The sequence below is a fragment of the Schistocerca gregaria genome, chromosome X (assembly GCF_023897955.1).
Source record: "Schistocerca gregaria isolate iqSchGreg1 chromosome X, iqSchGreg1.2, whole genome shotgun sequence".
Taxonomy (NCBI): domain Eukaryota; kingdom Metazoa; phylum Arthropoda; class Insecta; order Orthoptera; family Acrididae; genus Schistocerca; species Schistocerca gregaria.
In genome coordinates this window covers 49,841,385-49,850,927 of record NC_064931.1, presented here as the reverse complement: position 1 = coordinate 49,850,927, position 9,543 = coordinate 49,841,385, and the positions used below count along the sequence as shown (strand labels likewise).

Sequence of the window (9,543 nt, the reverse complement as noted above, 5' to 3'; positions counted from 1 at the left end):
TGTACTTTCAGCTTGGACTACCTAATCAATGAGATTAAACCATGCACAAAGAAACTACACTTTTACTCTGATGCGCGTTCAGATCAAAATAGCAATCTTTCATTTATTCATGGGTTTGGTTGAAGATCAATTCTAGAAAATTATTCACTATTTCCCTATTAGAGGTCATTCCTTTCTACCTTCCAACGGGGATTTTGGTGTTTTTTCAAGAAAAAATTTAAGTGGTGCAATAGAATCTACACTCCAAGGGACTATTGTGCAATCATTGCTAATGCAAAAAGGGATGATGATGTACAAATGGTGGAAGGAGCTTATCACTGATGTGGACACTTTGTGGCCTAAGCATTACAGGAAAACAACACTAAGTGAAGATTCAACTGGGAAGAACATTCCTAGAAGCACCAAAGTGTAATTTGTTCCCGCATCTTTCTCAGAGTTCCATTACTCTGCAAATCATCCTGTCCCTTCATTGGGAGTGTTGTCCATCATTCCATTTGTCTCAGCATGGACTAAGAAATGCACCTCTTATGAACCATTTCAGAAGGGCCTATAAAGAAGGAAGAGTTCCAATCAAATCAACAAAACAGGACAATCAAGATTGTTCATAATTATGTCATGACTTCAGAGGTGAGTAAGGGATACTTTGATGAAATACTAGAATGGCCTTGTTTGTGAAAAATTACTTAACAGTTTTGTTGTGCAGTATCTAAGACTATACAGCATCTGTTTTATCAGTAATAGGGTATTATTCCGCCAAAAGTAATTCCATCAGTTGTATACAGAAGTAATTATTTCATTGATGTTACCTTTTAATTTCTTACTTCATATTCAGATATTCATTTGGAAATAAACAGCCTTTCAGAACTATACTCATCTGATGTGGTCAGTCACTTTACTTCTAAGAAATACTGTTATACCATAAAATTTTAATTTGTCAATCTGGAATTTTACACTTTATTACTACCACTACAAAACAATACAATGCACTAAGCAAACTTGTTATACATTCCAGAATGAGATTTTTCACTCTGCAGTGGAGTGTGCACTGATATGAAACTTCATGGCAGATTAAAACTGTGTGCCCGACCGAGACTCGAACTCGATCCTGAATTAGAGTCTCGGTCGGGCACACAGTTTTAATCTGCCATGAAGTTTGTTATACATTGCTTTGCATATCTGAGTAACCTGAATTTTTTCCAGTACTATCACTTGAAGGCGCACCCAACTTAACCTCAAATAAAAAGTAGTTCTGTTAGAAAAAGGTAATAATCCAACAAGTTGGCAATGCATGAAGTTGCTCCAAATATGTTCAGGAGATGTTCAACATTATTTAAAAATCAATTTTTGATATGTTCATATTGCCAGACAACACGATCTCTCTCTCTCTCTCTCTCTCTCTCTCTCTCTCTCTCTCTCTCTCTCTCTCTCTCTCTCCCCCCCTCTCTCCCCCCCCCCCCCCCTCCCCCTTTTAAAAAAAGGACAAATTTATCACATGAAGCAAATATCCACCAAGAGAAAAAGCAATTAAGATAATTTTGACGTGTTTTCACAATGCTGAGACTTGTGAGCAAAATTTATGGACAACATAGTGTTGTACAAAACAACTCTATTTCACTCAAAATTCATATAACTAAAAACCATGAGAATAAGAACAGTAATGAAAAACTGAATTTGACAGTAGGATATATGAAAAGTTCTAGATGCATTATTTTAACATTCAGCCTATATTGGTTACGAAAGATTTTTAGGGTAATGAACTGGAAGCCAACACATTTTCACAAAATTTTGCTCTAACAGTTAACATCTTTATTCCATACATAGTCTAAACTGAAAATTCATAAAATGTGGTTTAATCTGAGGCAATTTGTACTGCACCTCAGCGTAAGTATGCCTTTCTTTCCTACAACGATATGAACATCAATTGCATCAATAAACCATCTAGGACTGAATTCACACACATACAAATAGGATGAAAATTCAGGAAATTAAAGACTTCTTTGAACTTTAATAAAAACAAAGTTCTGGTAGATTCACACTGAAAACATATATTATATCTCTTGACATGTTTACTACAGTATACTTCAATAGTTCATTGAACAACAGCATATTTTTTATCTATATTTTGTCTAACGTCTCCTACATCATTTCCTGTATGTATGTTTTGTTTGAATGTAATGAGGCGTGCAAATGGCAATGGCTACTGTACAATATTAAGCTTTGACAGATAAGGAAAATATTCATTCTCAGTCTAGAAACATTACATAAAAAACTCTTTATGGAATTATTTTAAGTAAGTTTCTACAGTATAGACCACTGCAACACTTATACCATAATATTGTCTTGTTACAATCAACATTAAATATCTGCCTGTCATGCACATGAAGACTTACGTGCAATTATGTGCGCGTACACACACACACACACACACACACACACACACACACACACACACACACACACACACACACAATGGGTAACTAACACTGCAGGCAAATGTGCCCTGTTACAAATGAATCTTCAGCAAACTTACAGCCAGTATATACCTTAGAACACGTAAAGCATTTCTGTGACAAAATTACACGTTTAGTGCTATGTTAACATTGGACACATTGTAATGCTTCAATAAGATTGCACACACATTCTTTTTCATACACAGAGCAATGACTTACATATGCTAGAAATATGTGAATGAGTTTTCAGTGTTCCTTTCTACACAAGGAAACTGCAGTCCAGCTTATAGAGAATGTTGAACACGTGCTTGTTGTGGCTAACAAAATCATTACTAACGCACACAAATAAAAATTAAAAGTGACTGCAAAACTGGGAAACAAATATTCTAAAAATTTTATGGATTCTAGTCTACTGGGAGGAATGATGGGTCAGAAAGAAGCACTATTAAGGTTCACCAAGGAAGACGAAGTTGAGAAACGCGCATCCTCTTCTTTACTGAGTACATCTACAGGACTGAATGAAGTTTATATATAGATATACATTTATCAACATCAATCTTAATACAATACACATTTACAGTATTGGGGAACATAAATGCTGTTAAACATTTAACACACATAATATATCTTATATACAGTTTCCTTTAAGATAAATTTCGATACACTTATCTTACAGTGCTTTCTACTGGAGCACTATCTTCTATTTCATTCATTCCCATTCATAATCAACAATGAATATTCGATTCACTTTAAATCCAATAGACTCGCTTTCAATTTTGTAAGTACAGGAAACAGATCTATTTAACACACACAAACCATGGTGTTAAAACATGCTTGCGAAACATTTTAGTTTACTTGCACTGCTGCTGTTTAAATTTCTTCAGTTTTTACAGAAAATTAATGTACGTTCAATTAACTGTAATTACCTAAGTAAGATTAGTAATTTGAATCTATACTGTCAAAAATAAACAGTGAAACTTGTTGCAATACACATGAAATTTTTTCCTCTTGTAATTACAATTACCAACATAATTTAAACCTGCCACGTCATGCAATGAATACAGGATGTGTCAACTACACACTAGAAACAAATATTTACTCAAAATGAGTACACTGAAATCAATCTCCACACTTCATTACTGTCACGTACTTCAGAGTAAGTTACAAGATGTTAATTTAATACTTGCACCAGTAGCTATCTCCATTATAATTACTGTACAGTGAAGTTAATTTGATACTATACCTAGGAAGTTTACAAATAGAAAGCAAAAGTCTTATTAACACCTGTACAAGGGTTTTGCACAATCACAATGCAAACATTCACATTATAACTTAGCCTTTGCTCCACTTATGGAATGCAAAACAGAACAATGAGCAGGACCTCAACATTTGATATATATCAATATTAACCTAATGAGGGAACTAAACTCTGCTCAAACTGCTCCAACAGTACACTTTCAGTTACCAAATATCAATTACTAACAGTGTCCACTCTGTTGTGTTCAATTGGAGGAGGGCAAGATGAGCAACAATTAATAAAAACCTAACATACAAATTTAACTTTCCTTGTGAATACTAAACATCCAATAAATTTTGATTTTATTGGTCTGACAAACAATTCCAAATTACTTTAATACTCTTTGGTTGTAAAAATCAGTGGAATAATATACCAAATTTAACAACATAACCAACACTTTCCTTTACCTCTGTATGCAACAATTAGATTGTACACCTTACACTCACTGCAACCAGATCCACCCTTCACAAACAATGTTTCTTCAGAACTAAGTCATAAGCACAAGGGCCTTGTAAACGAAAATCTTAACTCATTGTACACCACAGCCTTTAATGTCATCAGTATCCATGCATTCTGTGCTAGAACCATATCACTGGAAGTCACCAACGAATTATTATTCAGATCCACATGAAACTATTGGAACTCCAGCACATTAATTTGAGGGGTCTAAGTTTGTTGAGAGCTTTATTTACATCCCTGCAAAATAAAAATGGAGAACTTAGTTTCAAGATTTTTTTTAAGACACACACACACACACACACACACACACAAGGAATTGGGTGCAACACAAAACTCAAATAAGTGATCAATTGTACAGAACATTACTGTTAAACTGTGACGAAGCTTAAATTTGAAACAATTCAAAAACCATTCCATTTAACTTTTAAGGCTGAATATGCATTTAAGAACAAACAACATATGTAAAAAATTTCAAATTTTTTTACACAACATTTTTATTGTTACCCCGATTGAATCCAAGGTAAGATTACATTCTACTAAATGTTATTACACTCAGGAATTAATATAAAAAAGCATGTTCTGTGGACGTTATATCACTATTCCCAGAAGTTCTGATACTAAAATACTTTTACAACCAGACTTTTGTGTTTAACTATTATTTTACCATCTGAAATTCTGTAGGTTCTGCGAACAACCAATTAGGTAATTTCTGATACAGTAAATGTAAGACCTGACGAAGTTAACACCTCCACAATATTTGTACCCAAGGCAGTGAAGGATGGTACTAAAATCCTACACTAGTATCCTAAAAAGTGGTGTACTGTCACTTATTACTTGTCTGTTCTATTTAGTGCACCGACATGTGAATATTAATCAGCACTTTAAAAACATACATCACACAATATGATTTTTAAAATTCATTATTGTATATGAACCCACATTTTGCCAGAATAAACCACTGGTCACTAATTCTGATGCTTCATTTTTTCATCAAAATCTTGTTTGGTAAGTCTTTCTTTGAATTTTACCATTTTTCAAATGTATCACTCACTTACTACTAATTTACTCAGGTTTTGCAGTATTTGTATTTCTCTGCATTGATTGTACCACAGACACTTCAATCTCACTTCACTCTTCCCAAACTGCCATAATTTCACACTGCTTGATCAACTTTAACATTTCACTTGCACATTAGTCACTTCTCTATTAAGACTAACTCCTTTCCATAAGGGGTGCTCAAGAAGTATGCAGCACATTTTTCTGAAAGGAGGTTGGTTTTATTAAGGATTCTATTACACCATATTATTCCTTTGGACTACAAGAATCTTATTTTTCAATATAACCTCCATTCGAAGCCTTACTTCAACTTTCTGGGAGGGCCTGTATGCCCAGACAGTACCACTCCACTGGCCGAACATAAATATACTGCTGTGCCAATAGCCTCCCCATTATCGATATACTGTTTCCCACTTTCTTCATTGGGCCAAACAGATGGAAGTCCGAAAGTGTGAAATCCAGGCTGTAGTGTGGATGAGTAAGAACAGTCCAATGACGTTTTAAATGCTACTATCTGGTGCACAAACTTGGTTGAGGTCTTGCACTGTCACAGAGACTGAGAAGTTCATTTGCATTTTAGTAATTGTGAACACACTTAAGTTGTTTCTTCAGTTTCCCGAGGGTAGCACGACAGGCTTCAGAGTCTATCGTCACATCATGAGGGAGGATATCTTACAGAATAACCCCATTCAGATTCCCAGGGAACAGTCACTGTGACTTTACGGGCTGAGGGTCCAGCTTTGAACTTATTCTTCAGAGAAGAAGTGGTGTGGGGCTACTCCACATATTGCAGTTTTGTTTCCAGTTTGAGGTGATGAACCCGTGTGTCATTGCCTGTGAAGATGACCGACAAGTGTCGGTAACACTCACAATGAGCAAGAAATTCCACACAGACGGTCCTTCATAGCTCTAAGATCTGTTATGCGGCGAGGAAAACAGCAGGTGCGCAAACACACCGAGTACCCGAACTGTTGGGCAACTATCTCAGCACTATCAACATGGTCATCCAGTTGAGCTGCAGGAGCTTTTGCCGCGTGTGGCTGGCTGGGACGTGGGAGATTGGACAGGTTTGTGGGACCCTGTTGCAAGGATGACAAACACACCACCCGACAGCTCCCTGTACTTTTGTTCACTGTCAGGTCGCTGTAGACCTGCGAGCACCTACGAGTATCTGTGTTGCTACCATTTTGCACTAAAACAAATTCAATGACAGCTGTCTGCTTGGAATGCACCCTTGTCACCAGTGCCATTTTGAAAGCTACACACAGCACTACCACTTATTTGAACTTCATGACACTATGGTGGCTGAAGCAGATTATGTCCCACAAAAAATTCCACATTTTCCCAGTTTAAATTGGTTGAGAAAAAATGTATTGCATTACTTAGTTAACACCTCTCATAATTCTAACCTAAAAATTTAATGATGTTAACAGAAAACTGTCTTATCTGTGCACAGAGGCATCACTATCACTTCCTATGACCAGGTTGCATGGTACCAACATACACCGCTATGAACTGAAATACCCATGACTTACAAAACTGGACCTGCAGTTCACTTTGTCGAGTAACACTTTCTTTTTAGTTTGTTTCCCCAGTAGGCTTCACGATTTCATAATGGGATATTTTGATATATGGCCAAGGTCTTGCAGCAAAATACCCAGAATAAAAGTGGCATTACTTCATACTTTCAGATGTTACTGCGAGAAACTGCCATGCCGTGCACTTCACATTCTCTCATGTGAAACTTTTTGTGCAAAATCCTGAAAACAACAAATTATTTCCCTACAACACAGTATCAGCGTTCCTTTTCTGAATTTCCCAATGTTCCCCCACCTGAACACTTTCAGTATTTATTATATTTGTAATAGATGTAACCAATGCCTGAAACCACTAACACTGTACTGTGCTGGGCAAGTTCATTCTGTCACTTTTTTTAGTCATGAAATGATTAACTTTTGAATTGTTTTAGAGAAATTTTATATCAGTCTTGCCAAAACCCTGCCTGACGAGTTGCGTACATAGTTTGGTGCACTTGCATTTAAAATTGCAGCCATTTACAGGAATATTTGCTAGATCATGTACTACATTACTTTGAAGAAAAATGTAAACCTTGGCTTTAAATACCCCTGTAACAGAAGAAGCAGACACACAATATCAGGACACTATTGGTTGGAAGGAGGTATTCCACAACACAAGCTCCTGCTGCATATCTGCAACACCCATATTCCTAATTGACATATTCTGATCAATGGCATCAATACATTACACAGTTGCAATCATTGTAGGCCAAACAATAATTCCTGGAAGGTAATAGAAATTTTTAGATCACTAGTCCCAACTTGGGCTAGACTTACTTACATATCTAATTGTTTGAAACATGGATGGCATTTTCTAATTATTGTTATTAGATCAATGTTTGTGACATGCCTGTGAACTGTCCAGGTATTTCTATTATTTATATTCACTTTTGTCTCACCAACACTATCTCTCATCCTCAAATTTGCTGTAAATGGATGTTTGACTTCTTTGATGTCTAGCCAATCTCAAATAGGAACAGATAATTCACAAAATACTCTAACACTTATCAACAGCCTCAAGCCATGTGTCATTTATTTGCAGATGTTCACATTACCACATCAAGTTCATTTTTCAGTGCCACAGAAAGCGCATTAAGCATTTCATCAAACCCACTAGTTAAGTTTCTTTTTTACGTAAATGACCTACCACTTGCTATTGATGTTCATTCAGTCTTATTTGCTGATGATACATCAGTTCTAATTGAAAATGAGGTATATGAAAATGTTACAGAAAAAGCCAAAAATACTTTAGAAAAACTTAAATCTTGGTTTCCATCAAAATGGACTAAAACTAAGTGCAACTAAAACCAAAATGATGCAATTTGAAGCTAAATCAGTAGAAAGGAGTGAAATAAAGGTAACTTGTAATGATCACAGTATCACAGAAGCAAACCACATGAAGTTCTTAGGCCTAAATCTTGACAAAAATTTAAATTGGAATGTACACACAGATTACTTATCAAATAAACTGAATAACTTAGCATTTGCAATGTGCATTTTGTCAGGTGCCACAAACATGGATACCAGAAAGATAGTTTACTACTACTACTTTGAGTCAGTTATTCGTTATGGCATAATAATCTGGGGAAATGCAGCAAATGTCACTAGGCTCCTAGTATTACAAAAGAAAGTAATTAGAAACATGTCGACCGCTGTTAAAAAATTTAAAAATAATATCTATCCCCTCACTTTACATATATGAGATGGTGGTGTTCCTACATAGAAATCAACATACACCAAACACTTTCCGTTTTGACCACAACTACAGCACTCGCCTCAGAGATAACTTCAAACTTCCAACAAATCGTTAAAAACTTGATGCCCGAACGCCAGAGTATATGGGGTTGAAAATTTTCAATAAAATAAAAGGCAGTAATATATTTAAAATGGAAATGGGTTCACTGAGAAGATTGCTCTTTACTCTTCTGGTGGAAAAGTGTTATTATTCTGTCGAATTCATTGAGGACAGCTTCACAATCTGAACACAGGGATTGTATTACACTTATTTTATGTATATGTAACTTAAAAATGTAAAATATAATGTAAACTTTTGTATTTCTCTTAAAGTGAAGAAAGTCTCTTTTGTAAACCTTGACATGTCTCCTGTACATCAAATCAAATTATTTGAAAATTGTATGTAATGAGACGAATAAACCATGTATCATATCACATAGTATTCATCAGCTGAATAACAACAATGATGAAATATGCTTTAAGAAATCCCCATGATAATCAAGATCAGATGTGTGTTTCATGTAGCTGTAACTAAAATTTGCTATAATTGTCAGATTGTCAACAAATACTGAAAATGACATTTCCTGACAATATTAGTGGACCATTCACAATTTAACATTTTCTTACACAAGATTAATTAATGTTGTTGTGGGTGTAGCTTTTAATTGATAAGTTAACTGCTAGAAAATTCAAGACTCAATTTGTTTCAGTTTTAGCACAGCTTAAGCATCAAATGTGAGCCTATCCACTGGAAGGCAAGAAGAATGACAGCTTACCTACAGAGCTCCAAAAGGATCAAGTTGTGTCCCTTGTTGGGCTTGCTGTTGTGCTTGCTGTGCATTCAAAGTGGGTGCAGGTGTTGCAGCCATCATACCAGGTGCCGGTCCCCCAATTCGAGGGCTCCCCATCATCGTAGCACCACCTCCAATCATGCCAGGATTACCCATAATAGGGACAGCGCCTACTGGTC

At 35.8% G+C, this 9,543-nt stretch overlaps 1 protein-coding gene across 1 annotated transcript in view; it reads right to left on the bottom strand.

Annotated features, from left to right (window-relative positions):
• Window positions 1–1,772: 1,772 nt before the first annotated feature.
• Window positions 1,773–9,543, bottom strand: part of LOC126297820 (phosphatidylinositol-binding clathrin assembly protein-like) — a gene marked incomplete at its 5' end in the record, with an annotated part of 9,715 nt that continues 1,944 nt past the window's right edge. The window contains 2 exon segments of the mRNA XM_049989052.1: window positions 1,773–4,443; window positions 9,350–9,543. The exon segment at window positions 9,350–9,543 is cut by the window's right edge and continues 16 nt beyond it. Of these exon segments, the coding sequence (XP_049845009.1) occupies window positions 9,350–9,543 (194 nt within the window).